The sequence below is a fragment of the Andrena cerasifolii genome, chromosome 5 (assembly GCF_050908995.1).
Source record: "Andrena cerasifolii isolate SP2316 chromosome 5, iyAndCera1_principal, whole genome shotgun sequence".
Taxonomy (NCBI): domain Eukaryota; kingdom Metazoa; phylum Arthropoda; class Insecta; order Hymenoptera; family Andrenidae; genus Andrena; species Andrena cerasifolii.
The window spans coordinates 13,268,202-13,284,705 of NC_135122.1; the positions used below are offsets into that span (position 1 = coordinate 13,268,202).

The 16,504-nt window shown below is 46.6% G+C and overlaps 2 protein-coding genes across 5 annotated transcripts in view; one reads left to right on the top strand and one right to left on the bottom strand.

The window, feature by feature from the left end:
- The window catches only part of Thw (chitin-binding domain protein thawb), a 20,590-nt gene extending 15,061 nt beyond the window's left edge, over positions 1-5,529 (top strand). For all 4 annotated transcript variants that reach the window (XM_076812994.1, XM_076812997.1, XM_076812995.1 and 1 more), the window contains one exon: positions 45-5,529. In XM_076812994.1, coding sequence (XP_076669109.1) covers positions 45-4,469 — 4,425 coding nt within the window. In that variant the 3' untranslated portion in view covers positions 4,470-5,529. The remainder of the gene's footprint in view (positions 1-44) is intronic.
- On the bottom strand, positions 5,452-15,414 carry LOC143368862 (ovochymase-2). Its single transcript, XM_076812040.1, has 10 exons — positions 15,225-15,414; positions 14,535-14,735; positions 13,384-13,652; positions 12,789-13,084; positions 11,587-11,883; positions 9,587-10,002; positions 8,895-9,095; positions 7,846-8,099; positions 6,895-7,187; positions 5,452-6,047 (listed from the first exon to the last, which is right to left on the bottom strand). The coding sequence occupies exons 1-10, from the start codon at positions 15,382-15,384 to the stop codon at positions 5,651-5,653; spliced, it is 2,784 nt and encodes a 927-aa protein (XP_076668155.1). The 5' UTR covers positions 15,385-15,414; the 3' UTR covers positions 5,452-5,650.
- Between the last annotated feature and the right edge of the window lie 1,090 nt (positions 15,415-16,504).

Below are 16,504 nucleotides of genomic sequence, written 5' to 3' on the forward strand. Positions count from 1 at the left end.
AACGGAAGAAGAAGAACGCCTGCGATCTTGACATATCGTTGCAGGTATTCCACATCTGCGACAACGGCAGGAAAATATCCTTCCTCTGCCCGAACGGCACCATCTTCCAGCAATCGCAGCTGATTTGCGATTGGTGGTTCAAGGTGGACTGCAGCAAATCCACGGAACTGTACGAGCAGAGTAGCGAGCAGCTGCTCGAGGAGGAACGGAGGCGAGCGGAGTCAAGGAGATCGAGATTGGACTATCAGCAATCGGTGGACGCGGGCGGGCAGCAGGACTACTACGACGTTCAGAATCTCAGCTACGACGGCAAGCAGAACGGGCGAGTGAAGACGTACGAGGAGCCGCCGTTAGAGAATCAGGTGCAGGCCAATCAGGATCGAATAAAGACCTCTCGTTACTTCGACTCCGGTAACAATTTCAGCCAGGAGTCGAACGGACAAAGGGACGGCAACCAATTGTACAGCAACGGCTTCCAAACGAGCCAGGCACCGAACACGAAGCAGCAATTCAATCAGTTCACAAGGAACACCGACGAAGGGAGCGTGAACAAGTACCCAACCACCCAGGATTACTTCAGCACCCCGAAGAAGGCGCAGAATTATCACGCCACCAACCGGAACGCGAACAGCCAGCGGGACGAAAAGGGAGCGCGGAAGAGATTGAAGTTTAAAAGCTCCGCGAGGAATATATCGACGCCTACCGCCCCGCAAAGGGTCACCCCGTCTTATATGGAGTCTACGACGTTCAGGGCCGGTAATACCAGCCCGATAAAGGAGGCCCAGCAGTTTGCCGAGAGCGCGGCGTTTGTCAGCAATCGTGGGAATAGGTTCAATGAAAACACCGGCAATTCGCATCAGTATTACTATCAGTTGTACCAGAATCGCGACGCCACGACTAGAAGCCCTGACTACGACCCCGTAGGCGCGACCACTTCTAGAGGCGACAGCTATTCCACCCAGAGGAACGATTACTCCTCGTTTACGAGCACCACGTACACCCCGCTCGAATCGACGACGCAGTACGTAACGACCACGATAACCCCTCCTTGTAACGACGACGTTACTGCGGAGAGTACCGCTGCGACGTATCCTTCGACGACTCCTGACGTTCCATCCACGGATCCTGACGTACCACCGAATAGCAGTTACGATTACAGGGGGAACGGCAGGAGTACCGCGGGGATTCGAAACACCTTCCCTACGACGAGTTATTATAACAGCTTTGATAATAGAAACACCAACAGAAATTCAGGAACAGAGGCGCCTCCGACCACCACTCGTTCCTATACAACCACGGAGGGTTATCGTGAAAATAGCGTCACACCGAATTTTCTGCATCAGAAGTATAGCGCGAGCCAGGTCACTCCTCTGCCTACTTCGTCCGTTCGTGGTAGTAGCTTCGGCCGAGGCACAGAGAGCCCAACCACGAGGAGTACTTTTGACAGTCAATACAACAGAGTAACGAGCAAGAGTCCCTCCACAGTTACACCCGGCTATCGACAAACCTTGGCCAGCACCACCACGGAGAAGCCGTTTAAAACTACCCTTGCTTACCAGCAGAACGTCGTGACAGAGAAAGATTTGAGCCCCTACGACAGAAGCTTCACATACAAGCAGGGCAAGGTGATGTCCACCCTTGGACCTTACATCCCGTTCACCAAGAATTACGCCTACACTACGACCACCAGCTCAACTTCCAAGCCCACCCCGTACAGCCCTACCGTGCCCACGTTCACGTCGGCTAGGACCTTGATACCGAAATTGAGGCAGTCCTCGCCAACCACGTCGAGCAAGCTGAAATCGAGCTCGGCACGGTTCTCGGAGCGGGAGCACGCGTTGGGCATGCTAAGCTCTTTAAAGAATATAGAGAACAATGCCACCAGTCTGTCCGAGAGGCCGGCGAATGTCTCCAGCGCCCCAGCCCCATCGACTCTGCACTCCCTGGCTCTGTATTTCTCCACAGCCACGGAGAACTTCGACTCCAACGAGACTACCGACTCGTCGGTCAGCGTCGAGTCCGAGGATGATGCAGAGAAGTCGATCGTCTCGAGGAACAGCAACGGGACAGCGCAAGTACCATCCGGCCTTCTGACGCAGCACACCATAAACTCGTACGCCGAATTGTTCAGGCTGAACGACGCTGCCGAGAGCAATAACGTGACGACGGAGGATCGTTTAGATAGCAGCAGCGTCTACGGCGAAGATTACAACGAGGACCTGGAGCTGCAGCAAAGCGGAGGGTCGTTGGACGATCTTCGAAAGTCGAACAGCAGCCGACTACGAGAGCTGGCTCAGGTCTTCACTCACGCGTTGTCCGCCTATCTTCTGGATCCAGATACGTTCAAGAGGGTGCTCACAGAGATCAGGCCTACCGAGCCAGCGAGGACGACGACGGAGCCCGAAGAATGGAAGACTACGACCGCGTATTCGACCGCGCACGAGGATTACACTTCCTCGATTAGAGAGCAGGACGAGGTGCTGGATTTCTCTGACGATGGCAACGACCTCAGGCAAAAATTGACCACCGTGTATCCTACTACCTTTGAGCCACCCACTACGCTCCAGGATGTTTACGAGACTTTCAACACGTTACCGAGTACTTACTACACCACTCCCAGAGCGTCTAATCACGAAGCTTACGAGACGAGTCCGAACTCCGTGACCAACTCTTATTTCGATACTTCGGCGCCTCTGACGGACAACACGTTCGCCGTGGAGCACGGCAGCACCCCGTACGCCAGCGACTCGAGTGTGTTTTACAATCGGAATAACGAGATAGGCAAAGACAACGTTGGATCGCCGGTGACCGACAATTACGTTCCGACCGGCGAGACTGGGAGACCGAATCGAGTGGGTGGCTTCCAAAATAACAGCGTCACGATCGTCACTGAGCCTTACAGAGGGGACAAGCTGTTCGTTACTACTCCTTTAAGCGACAACTACGTGGTCTCGCCGACGCCCTCTCCGCCGTCGTTGCTCCTGCACATGGTCACTTACAGCTGGAACAAGAAGCCCACGAGCAAGAAACCAGAGCAGCAGCTCACTCCCCCGTTCTTCGAGAGTTACTTGGAAACGATACGACGTGAGAACGAGAGGATATCCCAGTCTCTGAATCCCGAGAGCTATCCCAGCACCCCTATGTCCGTCCAGAGTGCACGCTCCACGACTTTCGGCCCCTCTAAGAGCTACGAGACGCCCAGCAATCAGCCCCACAAAGCCCAGCACCACAAGGCATCGCTGTTCGAGCCGAAATCCAACGCAGCCTCTATCCCCACGTCGCGAACTAGTTACATGAAGTTCAGGAGCGGTTACAACCGCGTGGACGAGCACAATATCCAGTCGACCGAGGATTCGCCGAACGGAACGCCCAAGGCGCTAGACTTCGGTACAACGAATATCGTGGATACCACACCTTGCTCTCACACCGAATCTAGCGACTCGTTCGAGAGCGTCAGTGACAAGGAGGACCTGAAGATGCTGAGCAACGATCACTGGACGTCGTCGCCCGCCGTGACGCACCTTTGGGAGACCTCCGTCTTCGTCGATCCTCAGCGGATCAATCACGGTTTGGAGTCAGATCCCAGCTCAACAATCCCCATAGGTCTGGACAGCGTAACGGGCAGCCACGAAAGTTTCGACTACGCGAGTACACCTTCCCTGCACGAGGACTCATCCGGCAGCTCGGAAGACTTGTCCATCAACGAATCGGACCTACCTTTCCCACAAAATAGGCTATCAAGGGACAAAGACTCGCCCACGACCTTCTCCTTGCTCCCGACTTCCTTCTCCATCGAGAACACCGTGACCCCGAAACCGCTGATCACCACGCGCTCCAGCATCACCACCACCATAACGTCCTCCGTCACGTCCACCTTGCCTCGAGATGGTGCAGTGTCCTCGCCGCCGTACCCAGTCGAATCTAGCTCGAACGGGACGGAGAACGAGATCGCGGAGAAACTGTTCGGCAAATTAAACGCGACTAGCAGCAACACCTTGATGAGGGTGATGAAGCAGGCGGACAATAACGAGACCGTAAGGCAGCTGGTTCTGCTGCTGGTCAGACACTGCAGCGACCCGGTGAACAAAACGTTGGAGCGGGAGAAGGAGGAGCTGTTGAACGCGCTTCTTAAACTACCTGTAAACGAATTCTCGTCGGAGGAGTCGAGAGGCGTCGTGGCTGGTATCAATCAGCTCACCCTGCCTGCCCTACGGTCCTCCGTTTACGCGAGAACCGCGTCCACCACCCCGATGACCACCACCGAGCCACCGGTCACCACGTACAGGAGCAGGAAGACTCGGAGGTTTCGAACGACCACGGAGAACTCCGCGAACATGGTGAAGAGATCGGAGAAAGCGGTGGCGCCGGATGGGGGTAACTCTTTGCAGGAGGACGAGAGCTCTTCGTCGGACGGCAGGGCGCTGGAGCTCCTCAGATCGCTGTACACGATAGCCACGAAATGGGGCTGAGGCTTTGTATCGAAGGGCACCAATAAAGGGGGATGTTTCGGGTCGACGGGCTTGAGAGGTAAGCCCGTTCCCGAAACGTACCCTCTGACTGGACGACTCGGATGATTCGATTAATCCATCAACCGTCTCGCGTCTCCTTCGGCACTTTGGTATCTCGATACGACTGGCTGGCGTGAATCTTGGAATCTCACGGAGATGTTCAGGGACGCGAAGCTGGGTGGTTGCTCTTACAGGTGTTGGGAATACACGTAGCTCTATCGACGAGGAATCCCCTTTACTCTCCCCCTCTCAATTTCTACGCACGCAACCCTCGAATCTTACAGTAGAGCGTACGGAGGTACGGCGTTAGAGAACTGACTCCCGATTAATTTCATTCGACCGGCGGGAACGTCGCGCGGCCAGCAATGAAGTCTCTTGGAACTCGTTCGTTCGTTAGGTTGTACGCCGCCTGTGCGTGCCTCCAATCGCACCTGATCTTGACAGTATTATGTATCACAGTACCGCGCATTCTGTTATAACCGTTGCGCGTCCTTCGCTGGGCGCAGGAGGGTTCCAACGCGTAGGATCAACGGCTCGCCTCGGGCGTGGAATGGAGATCGTGTGCGCGGCACCAGCGAGCCCGGACGCTCGCGTCGGGAGTGCGTTGATTTTATTACTTAAAAGCGTAACTTAGATTAATCGAAACTGCTATAAACGTTGGTGTTGGGTGTTGGTGTGTTCCTTTAAGTTCGGGCCTTTTAAAAGTAAGGGGTTTGCAGATCCAAGCTTCTCGTAGCGTTTTTTTTCTTTCTTCTAAATTCTTTATTTCACTCTTACGTTCAGAGCGCGCTCGATTCTTCGCGCGCGAAACAATAATTGTTAGACCTTCCGATCCTTATTTATTCCTTGCCTGTTCCATTGATCGCACGGTACTTCTGCTTCGGGAGTATATTCGGAACGATGCTTAAATTACGGATCGCCGTCCAATGCATAAGTCGGAGGCGGCAGATAATCATCGACTTTATGTAAAATACATTTGTACAGAATGTGAATAAATAAAAGCGGGTTTTGTTAATGTTTACACTGTCCGCTCGTTGCTTTTCGACGGGGCGCGGGTGAGCCGAGAGGATTCGGTATGCGGAAGGATAGGTGGATCGCGATAATATCTCGGGAATATATTCTCCGGATATATCGCGCGACGTTTATTCGTCACTGTCGGCGAACCACACGGTAAAATTTGCAAAGACTTTCATTGGGAACTCGTCCCTTTCATCCCTGTCTGTGCTTGGTCCTGCGCGCTCTTCGCTCCTGTCCGTCGTTGGCCACACGTGCTCCTCGATCCAGTCCAAGAAAGAGTACACCGCGGTGTAAACGCCCGGAATGACGCTGCCGCAAGACTGCCCAAAAGCCGTCACACCAATCACGCTGTCACCGGATTCGGTTAACATCAGTAGCGGCCCTCCGCTGTCACCCGAGCAAGCATCCGCCCTTCTGGTTTCGTTGGTATCCCTTGCGCAGATCATGCTGCTGTCAATACCGCGGGGTAACTTGCGGCTGAAGTCGCTGTACGATTTAGAGCACTCTTCGCTGTTCACGAGACTGTAATTTATGGAACATAAATGATCCACGGCAGTATTAATCTGACTTATTCAGAAAGGGTACTACGACAGAGCAGCTTGAAGAACTTAGAGTTCTAAACAAGATGCACTGTAATTCGTGGAACGAAGAGGGGGCGATTCTTTACGCGGCAATGAATGAAAAGTGCGGAATAAGTGTTTGAGAAAAACAGTTACGAAGATGCGTCGGGTCGATCGAGTGCGACTCGGTCGCTGACGCGTCTGTCAGTCACTGGGAGGTTCTACTTAAGTGTTTCCGCCAGCACGTCAGACAAAGCACCGAGACGACGAGTCTCCAAAATCGATTCTGCCTCACTTTTCATGGTTATTTATTTTAATGAATATAAACAAGGAACGACGACCCGTAGTGTTAAAAAGTTATTCCTTCAGTATTTCATTTTTATATAAATATTTTTTCTTAATAAAGATTGAGTGCGATGGTTAGGGGTGGTCCTTGAATTACGTAAAGCTTTTTTAGGGAGGAGGCGGTCAGGTCGCCGTCTTACGTAATATTTTTTTAACGAATTTTCAATATAAATCTTTAAAAGAATTTTAATAACTGGACAAATTACGTAAGGAAGGAGGTGTGGAATATAAAATCTTGCGAATTCTTAAACTCGGGGAAGCAGAGAGTAAGCGAGCGCTCGAATTACCCTTGCGTAATTTAAGGGCGGCCGTTTACGTACAGTGAAAAAATATATTTTTTCTCAAAATGTCCCTGCATTCGTCGATTTGGAGGTATGGGCCTGTGAGACCCAACGCGCGCAATGGCGTGATTTTAATTCACGCGTGCACTGTGGGGTTAATTGTAAACCGTACGTATAGAGTACCTGAGACTTGGTGTCCTCATCAGCTTGTCAGATAGCTCAAAGTCGTCGTCGGTAGCGCCCCATCCGATCACTACCAAAGGTGTTCTCGGTGTTATATCGACGGTAGCTACCGATTTGGTTTGAAGGCAGACAGGCTTAACTGTAGGCGAGGTCTGTACCTTGAACTTCAGTTTCAGAATGGCCACATCGTTGTAGTTCGTGTTGCGCCTATATTGCGGGTGGGAAATTATGTCGCTTATCGGGATTCGTTGGGTGCTCTCGTTGCTGTTTATGTTTACGTTTCCCAAGCGTACCTGCAACAAGGTGTACAATTTACACATTTCCCCGACGAGCATCAACTCGGTCGGAGTTAGTGCTCCTTCTCGAGAAATTTTATAATTGCTTATCTCTTGTTTCTCGAGAAATACTATAATTTCTCCAGAAACTTAAGTCTAGGAAAAATATTATAAATCTCATTTATTTTCGTAAACGAATGTATTACTAGTTAATCGCGAACGTATAAACACATCTACAATTTATAATACATCTTATTAATAACATTAGAAGCTATACGAATTCCAATAGAAAATCACAGTACAGAAGATTCGATATTGTTAACTGCTGAAGGTGCTCTTAAATTCTTATTTAAAAATTTAGAAAAATTGTATACTGAATTAAGTACCTAATGAGTTTCTTGTGGCTATTAAAGAAGAAATATAGAAAAGAGGAGATAAGACTATTGAGTTAAAGTTTTCTTGTGTTTTTCATAAATATTGTCAACATTATTCCAAAAATACAATTATTCCAATATTCTTTTTCAATTTCTCGAGAATTCTCAAGAAATATGATCTCATTTCTGATTTCTCGAGAAACAAAAAATATGGAGAAATCAGGAACACTAGTCGGAGTGTCTTTACGGATTGCAACGAAGGGAGAGCAACTAGTATCTTGGAGACAATGAGCAGTGCTTACCTCGACAGGGACCCTGTCGTCTATGTTATTCACGCAGTGCGCGGCAGTTAACACGTGTTCAGAGGATATCAAGCTACCTCCACAAGTGTATTTAATAGGTGATGCATCCACGCCGATTTCCTTGTTCGTATATCCTAAAGCCACCATATATGGAAACTCACCAGCCCGCGCGTCGACTCCGCCGAATATATGAAACGTCACGTCGCTCTGTACCCTGCCGTTTATTGTTATTGCGTTATCATACTGCTGGCAAGCTGAACGGCGAAAAACGGAAAGAACACTTGGTATAATTTCAGTTGAGCAACATCGATGCGCTATTAAACGTTCGCGAGAGGGAGAAGCTCGAAAGGGTACGTGTCTTTCATTAAACTCATACTTCTCGTTTCAAGTATAAATCTACTACGCAAGCGAAGGTCGGCTATTGAAATTTCAAATGGAACATGCATCTCGAATGATTTATGCGCTTTCAGTGTTCTGATATACGTATTGTCGGAAAATTTCGCTGCGATTTCTTCTTCATATTTCACGATTAGATATAAATGAAAATTCACAAAATTTCATTCTTTCGAACGAAACGAAATCGGCGAAATATACACGCGCCTAAACGCGCATCTGTATTTTTCCAGCTGGGAATTCAATGGACGCTTCGCAAGGTCCGCAGAAATTCGAAATCGAACGCCACGTAATCGGAGATGAAAACATTCCCGATACATCCTGGTATAATCGACAATCGCCAGTTACTAATAACGACACTGGCGTATCCAATGCGATGTACATATTGCGCGTGTTTTTCTACGCAAACCGTAGTGAGTCACACGCGGGCGTAACTTTCGTATATCCACAACGATCAGCGTAATTATGTCATACGGATGACTCTGAACTTTCACGATTTTAGCGCACGGAGTAAAAACGAAGTTCCGCGATCGACATCCGAGGAGACATCGAACGATGAGACTTTACGTTAAGGAGATCCTTGGTCGATTCGATGACCACCCGCTTACGTTGCGTTTCGTATCGCGAACCGGACGTTTTGGAATACAGAAACGTACCGGTTTCGGCTGGTCGACGGCCGATCTTCTCCGTGACGTTGACAGGACAACAGACGATCTCTGTGTGCTTGTCGAATCCGCATCTTCCCGGGGAGTTCGAGGTCCTTTCCCCATACTCCACCTCCTTCAACCTGGAAGAGCACTCCGGTAGCTTCTTGCAGATACCTTGGCTGCCATTCTCCAGAGTGCATTGATCTCCTTCTGCGCAACTCAAAAGGAAGACGGAGGTCTTAGTACACGCAGCTCGTAACGCTACTACAACTGTTATCACATGGAAACGTTGAAATGAATCTATTCAACTTTGACTAAGTCAGCTCCGATATGCCGTGCAAATGGCTAAGCAAACTTCCAACCGTACAAAATCCACTTTGCTCAGTGGAAAGAACACGAAATCGTCGAAACTGACGTCACAAAGCTCGCGTGAACGCTGTTGACGCACATTTCTTTCTTATTCCTCGCGTACGCGGAACACCGAATCTACGGGGAATAATTTCCTCCTTTAGCATTCGCGCTGGCTCGCCGAGGATGAAAAACAGAACGGTCAATCGTGATCCTCCTCGTAGAAAGCGGATTCCCCGAAAGGAAGGGCCGAGATCACCCACGATGGGCAAGTATACACCCTGCTCAGCGACGTAGACGACGTTAACTTTGATTCAGCTACGGATGGACCGCGGAAACGATCCTGTATTTACCGTCTAGCTCGCCGTCGTTCCCGAACGTGACCCGCATGCAGCCGATTAAGTGGCAGGAGGTGATTATTATTTTCAGTATTATTAGCGGACGAATATTGCACATCTCGGTGGAGAATAATTGGCGACGCGATGAGGAACGCAGGACACGGTGCCGATAGAGCAACCCGCGTGGCGTGCTGCCCAAGACTAAACTGATGGCGTGCAAGCCGAAGTGACGCGATGAATCAGACCTAAGGGAAAGACTCGTAGAAAGATTCGCACACGTCAGCTCCGATCTCCCTGTTAAAAGGGGCCTTATCGCGAGAGGAGGTAGGTGATGCTGCTCATCGATACAGGCGTTTATGTACGTGTTACGTGTCGTTCCTTTCCTTGTGCTGCAAACCGGATCCCAACAGCCAGCCGGTTGCATCTCCATTCTATAAATCTCGAATCAATCGAGCAGATTCTACGGCTAAAATCATCGTGGCTCGCGGAGCGCTAAGCAACAGCGCCTGATCCCCTTTTTTTTTTTTAGATATACCAGTCCGTCTGACGTATCATCGCCACTATAATTGACATTTATGCGGGGCATCGTGTTTGGGGCGAAACCATCAGTGGCCAGTAATCGACATTAATTCGACGCTGGCCGTTGCCATTCTTTTAATTAGAATAATTGACGCGCGGGCTAATGTTGGATCTCGACTTGGATAGGGTTCGTCTAAGATGTTAAGTTAGGGGATTTTATACTCGAGTACCGAAGATATTGGCAGAATATCGAAGAAGCACTCGAGTTCGTAATGTTGTAAAATAGTAAGTGTCTGTTAAGAGAATAGGAGAACGAATGCGTCAAAAAGACACAAAGATTTCGGTGGATATTGTTTGAAAAAATTCTTCGATTCGATAGGTCCATAGCGCTCAGAAGTAGTTTTCCGGGGAGGAGTTTTCTTATAATTTTTTTTATCCTGGGCAAATTTTCAAAAGGCACCCCGACTCCTCCAGAGGGGAATCCCCAGGGGGCGCCAGGGTAGTGTGGGATTTTTACCGAATAAAACCCAACGGCCACTATGAAATTTTTAATAATTTACATTAAATACCTTTATTATTAAGGCCTATTGGCTGAAACGCTCGGACACCTATTTACTTATTTTCAACATAGATCCATCGTGCCAAGGCTCATCAAAATCGATGTCTATCACATGGTGTCTTCCCCTTGTAAGATCTTATACCTAAGATCTTTGTTTTTACGCTACCGCGTAAAAGAGGTTCGGATCACCCTTGACAATCCTGTTTGCTCCCAGGAACGTGGAGCAGTCACCGTGATTCCCCGACAACTTGCTGCAGGCATGCATTCATTATACGTATCCACATATATGTATATTACATGCGTATGCATATTGTATATCCCCCGAAAGTCTTTCAAACGACTGCAAGAACTGTCTGAAATATAATGGGAACATTTTGTGTCGCTTTTATTCGGTAAGTAAATTTTTTCCTCCGTAGTTTAAGAATCGCTGCAGGCAGTAAGATCAAAGTAGATAGATAGTAAGAGAAGTTTAGATTCTGATTTTATAAAAAAAGAATTTTATTTTATTTTATGAAAATGGTCACATTCAGGCCCAATGAGCTGAAGCACGTTTCGTAATCCTAGAGTTTATCGTTCGAAAGTTTTTAGGCGACAGACAAACACACTAACTTTTTTATGTTTGTGGACACAGGTAATAATTTGATTTTTAAATTAAATCAGGAGCCGACTTCAAAAAATTGAGAGTCGTAGATTACCACTTTACCGACCGGTAGCCTATTGATCGGCTTTTTGTATATTTTGTATATATTTTGTACATATTTTGTATATATTTTGTATATATTTTGTATATATTTTGTATATATTTTGTATATATTTTGTATATATTTTGTACATGTATATTGTGTTAAATAAGGAAAACAATTATTTTTTACATTTTAGTGCATTTTTATGTCTTTGATCTCGTCTAGGTTTTAATTTTGTTTTAAATTTTTTTTATCCGTTCCTGTCTGTAGATGGCCACACGTGTTCCTCGATCCAGTCCAAGAAAGGGTATATCGCGGTGTAAACAGCTGGAACGCCGGTGCCGCAAAACGATCCAAAAGCCGTGATACCAATCACGCTTACACCAGATTCGGTTAACAACAGTAATGGCCCGCCACTGTCACCGGAGCAAGCATCCGCCATTCTGGTGGAATTGGGATCTGCCACGCAGATCATACTGCCATCGACGCCATGGGGTAACTTGCGGTTGAACTGGCTGTACGATTTGTTGCATACTTCATTCTTCACGATCCTGTAATTTTTGCAACATGAATAATTCACGTTAATATTAATCCCACGTACGCAGAAAGGGTAGTATGAAAGATCAGCTTGAAAAAAGAACTTCACGTTTCTTAACTTGAAGAACTTGGGGTGATAAACAAGATGGATTGTAATTCTTGGAACGAGGAGGGAACTATTCTGTGCGCAGTAATGAAGGAAAAATACGAAATAAGTTTTTGAGAAAACAGGCTACAAAGATTCGTCGGGTCGCGATCGAGTGCGACGTGGCTGACGCGCCTGCCTGTCACTGGGAGTTTCTACTTAAGTAGAAGTTGTTAATTTACCGGTTTCCGGGGCACATTTATTAAAACATTAGCAATCATCGAATTTGCATTAATGTCCTATAACGTTAGTTCATATGCTTATGAACCCTGCTTATTATTTACAAACAAGAAACGTGGACTGAAATATCTAACTTTATCTTTGATCCTACCTTTCTTTATTTTTCAAATTTTCCAAAATCGGTGGCGTAGATCGATAGCTATTAACATATATTTTATACAAAAATTTGATAGTTTTTGATTTGAGACACGACATACAGCTTTTTTCAGGGACACTATGTAGCCATATAAAATCGAGAGAGTTTCGGATATGTATCCATAACTTCCGATAAACAATAGTTTTTTAACTGAAATTTTGTTTTTTAAGTAGTTCATAATACTGTGTAAACATAGTACAAAAAAACGGAAAATCTTCATTAAGCCGTTGACTTGTAAAAAAATCCACAAAGTATACACATTTTCCGAGCGTTGAAACGGGTATACCCCCTTCAGTGTTTGTTTACCAAGGCAGCACTCGAGCCGACGAGACTTCAAAATCGATTTTGCCTTAATTTTCATGATTATTAATTGGAAACTGTACATACATATACAGTACCTGAGACTCGGCGTCTTCATCAGCATGTCAGATCCCCTGACAGCATTGAGGTCAGTGACTCCCCATCCAACCACTACCAAATGTGTGCTCGGTGTTATATCGATGGTAGTTACCGATTTGGTTTCCAGGCAAATAGGCATAACTGTAATCGAGATGTGTGCCTTGAACTTCAGTTTCAGAATGGCCACATCGTTGTAGTTCGTGCTGCGCCTGTATCGGGGGTGGGAAATTATGTTGCTTATCGGGATTCTTTGGGATCCCATGTAGCTGTGTATGTTTACGTTTCCCAAGCGTACCTGCAACAAGGCGTACAATTTAAACATTTCTCCGAAGAACTTGATCTCAAACTTGGCTTTACTGATTGTAACGAAGGAACAGCAGCTACACTGCATTCCACTTTAGAGCGTACTCGTTCCGCGCAGGGATATATACTGTTGATTGGTAGGAAACCGGCGGGGAAAGTGCCACGACCAATCGCGTGCGTCAGATCCGTGGCAGCTACGCAGATCGGTGGTAAATCGGTAGGGGCGTGAGTCCGCTCTTATATGGAATGGCGTGTAAGTAGTATCTTTGCTGACAAATGAGCAGTGCTTACCTCGACAGGGACCCTGTCGTCTATGTTATTCACGCAGTGCGCGGCAGTTAACACGTATTCCAGAGATATCAAGCTACCTCCACAAGTGTATTTAATAGGTGATGCAACCACGCTGGGTTTTTCGGACTTATACCCTAAAGCCACCATGTATGGAAACTCGCCAGGCTTTGCCGGGGTTCCACCGAATACATAGACTTGCTGAGACACCGTGAAAGAAGGCCATATGTTGCCGTTTATTCTTAATTGAGTATGCCTATACTCCTGGCAAGCTAAGCGGCAAAAGGGGAGGGTGAATATTTGCTATAATTTCAGTTGAGCAAGAGAGAGAGAGAGAGAGAGAGAGAGAGAACGGAAGGATATGTATCTTTTATTAAACGCGCATACTTCTCATTTCACGTATAAATCTACCACGAAGGGAAAGTCGGCTATATAAATTTCAAATAGAACATGCAGGCGGGCCCTGCATCTTGAACGATTTACGCCCCTTCAGTGTCCTGATCATTATCAAAAAATCTCCCCGGAATTTCTTTTTCACGCTTCACAGTTGTATTGTAATGAAAAGTGTTCATGTTTCAGACTTCATTCCTTTGATCGAAACGAAATTGTTTTCGCGTGGTTTTCTACACAAACCATAGTGACTTATACGCGTGCGTAACTTTCTGTGCAGGTATCCCACTACAAATTATTAACGTTAAACTTGTATTAATGAAATATATTTAAAAAAAACTAGTGTAAATAGTTGAAAAGTTCCAATAAAGTTAATTTTATAATTATATCCTTCATTAAAACTCGTATTTTATTTCACCTGACTTTACCCCATATATGGGGTAAAAATATAAAATATAATTATAAAATATATATATGGGGTAAAGTGGTCGTTTTTGCATCTTCTTTTCAAGATGAATTTTAATATACTTTAAGTTTATTTTAAGCATTGCTATTCGTCACTTGTCAATAGCAATGTTCAAATTATATTATAAATCTATTTCCTCACATTTTTATTGAGAGGGAAAAATTTTATTCGACTTCAAACTTTTTCGGCCCCGCTTTGCCCCGGTCTCTCCTAATTACATCACACGGATGACTGTGAGCTTTCACGTTACGTTGCGTTTCGTATCGTGAACAGAACGTTTTGGAATACAGAAGCGTACCGGTTTCGGCTGCTCCACGGCCGATCTTCTCCGTGACGTTGACAGGACAACAGACGATCTCTATGAGTTTATCGAATCCGCATCTTCCCGGGGAGTTCGAGGTCCTTTTCCCATACTCCACCTCCTTCAACCTGGAAGAGCACTCCGGTAGCTTCTTGCAGATACCTTGGCTGCCATTCTCCAGAGTGCATTGATCTCCTTCTACGCAACTCAAAAAGAAGACGGAGGTCTTAGTACACGCAGCTCGTAACGCTACTACAACTGTTATCACATGGAAACGTTGAAATGAATCTATTCAACTTTGACTAATTCAGCTCCGATATGCCGTGCAAATGGCTAAGCAAACTTCCAACCGTACAAAATCCACTTTGCTCAGTGGAAAGAACACGAAATCGTCAAAACCGACGTCAGAAAGCTCACGTGGATATTGTAGACGCACATTTCTTTCTTATTCCTCGCGTACGCGGAATACCGATTCTACGAGGAATAATTTCCTCCTTTAGCATTCGTGCGGGCTCGCCGAGGATGAAAAATAGAACGGTACATCATAATCCACCACGTGAAAAACAGATTCTCCGAAAGGAAGGACCGAGATCACCTAAGATGGACACGTGTACCCTGCTCAGCGACGTGGACCACACTAACTTTGATTTCGCTACGGAGAGACCGCGGAAACTACCCTGTATTTACCGTCGAGCTTGTTATCGATCTTGATCGTGAAGTCCATGGAGCCGATGATTTGGTGGCAGAGAATGATTAGCAGAAGATTAGTCCACATCTTGGGGGAGAATGATCGGCGACGCAAGGTGAAACGCGGTACACGGTGCCGATAGAGCAACCCGCGAGGCATGCGGCCCAAGACTAACCTGATGGCGTGCAAGCTCAAGTGACGGGATGAATCAGGGCGAAGGGAATAACTCGTAGAAAGATTCATTATCATGAGAGGAGATAGGTGATGCTGTGCAACGAGAGATACAGGAGTCTATGTAAGTGTAACGTGTTATTCCTTTCTTTATACCGTTAACCGGATCCGAATAGCCAACCGGTTGACTGGAGCCAGACTGGATCATTTGAATAAGGTGGATCAGACGCTGTTGCTTAGCGCTTCGCGAGCCACGATGATTTTAGCCGTAGAATCTGTTCGATTGATTCGAGCTTTATAAGGGTGTCCGAAAAATCGGGGACTTCCCGGAACACGCAATGTCCTCATGCAAGAAGACATCGATAAGTCCTTTACCGTTTTGGGTTCCGAGGCTTCGTTCTCGAGATACGAACAGTTGAATATTAACCATTGAACTTCCGGGCCGCGCAGTTTAAGAGACTATGCCTAGTCAGCTTTCGAAAGAGAACGCGATTTTGGGGAATTTTTTGTGGATAATCTACTGTATATTTTTTTACAACTATTCGCTTATCTTGAAAGTACATATATGCAGCAACTCTCAGTAATTTTGTTATAGAAAAACATTAAAAAATGAACGAATAACAGCCATTCTAAATGGTGTTACCCCTTAAGGGGTTGCACCTATTTAATGATCCACCTGTAGCGTCGTATATAATGCATATTTTTTTCTAAACAAACATGCTTTTTAAAACTTATGATGTTAATAAACTTCACGCCAAAGAACAAGTCTCAGTCTCAAATGGTTTCTTTGTAATTAATTGAAACAGAAATGCTTAAGTTTAGACAGGAACGACTGCCTAGAACCCTTAAAGCCGAAACGTCTGACCGCGGAGCAGTGACTCCTACCACGCACACGCAGGGGGCACGCGTAGATACAGAATCACGCACACAGTAGAGCCGACCGCGCTGGTTCAACCCGTGAAAATGTGTTAGCGCGAAAAAGTTTGCGTCGGAGAATATCTACGCGTGCCTCCTGCGTGTGCGTGCTAGGGGCCACTAATCCACGGTCAGGTGTTTCGGCTTTAAACTGCGCGGTCCAGAAGCTCCTCCGAAAGTCTTCTTGCGTCAG

Bases quoted from the DNA above. Each gene is read 5' to 3' on its own strand.
- LOC143368862 (XM_076812040.1), bottom strand. From the start codon at position 15,384: ATGCCTCGCGGGTTGCTCTATCGGCACCGTGTACCGCGTTTCACCTTG. The intron at 13,653-14,534 runs GTACGCTTCTGT...TTTGCCGCTTAG, and splicing joins CCGTGGAGCAGCCGAAACCG to CTTGCCAGGAGTATAGGCAT. The intron at 9,096-9,586 runs GTAAATACAGGA...TGAGTTGCGCAG, and splicing joins GAACGACGGCGAGCTAGACG to AAGGAGATCAATGCACTCTG.